The 344-nt window shown below is 59.0% G+C and overlaps 1 protein-coding gene across 1 annotated transcript; it reads left to right on the top strand.

The window, feature by feature from the left end:
- Positions 1–4: 4 nt before the first annotated feature.
- On the top strand, positions 5–339 carry LOC109508618 (bile salt-activated lipase-like; the record flags this gene model as incomplete). Its single annotated transcript, XM_019858653.1, has 2 exons — positions 5–142; positions 211–339. Coding segments are annotated over 2 exons (267 nt in total), but the record flags the coding sequence as incomplete, so codon positions are not given.
- Positions 340–344: the final 5 nt, after the last annotated feature.

Below are 344 nucleotides of genomic sequence, written 5' to 3'. Positions count from 1 at the left end.
GGAACCGTCAGGGAACTACGGCCTGTGGGACCAGCACGCCGCCATCTCGTGGGTGCGAAGGAACATCGCCGCCTTCGGAGGAAACCCAGACAACATCACCATATTTGGACAGTCGGCGGGGGCCGCCAGCGTCAGCTTCCAGGTTTTTATTCGGCCGACGGATGCTAACCTTAGCCACCGTGCTAAGTGACCGCGGTCGTGGTGGTGTAGATGTTGTCCCCGTACAGTAAAGGATTGTTCCGGCGGGCCATCAGTCAGGGTGGCGTGGCCTTGAGTCCTTGGGCCTTGCAGAAGGAACCCATGGCACTCACCAAGAAGGTAGCCCAACCCATCACTTCCTCTTT

This window comes from Hippocampus comes, unplaced genomic scaffold (assembly GCF_001891065.2).
Source record: "Hippocampus comes isolate QL1 unplaced genomic scaffold, H_comes_QL1_v1.1 C16323534, whole genome shotgun sequence".
Taxonomy (NCBI): domain Eukaryota; kingdom Metazoa; phylum Chordata; class Actinopteri; order Syngnathiformes; family Syngnathidae; genus Hippocampus; species Hippocampus comes.
The sequence above is the reverse complement of the archived record's forward strand: the minus strand, read 5'-3'. Positions and strand labels throughout refer to the sequence as shown.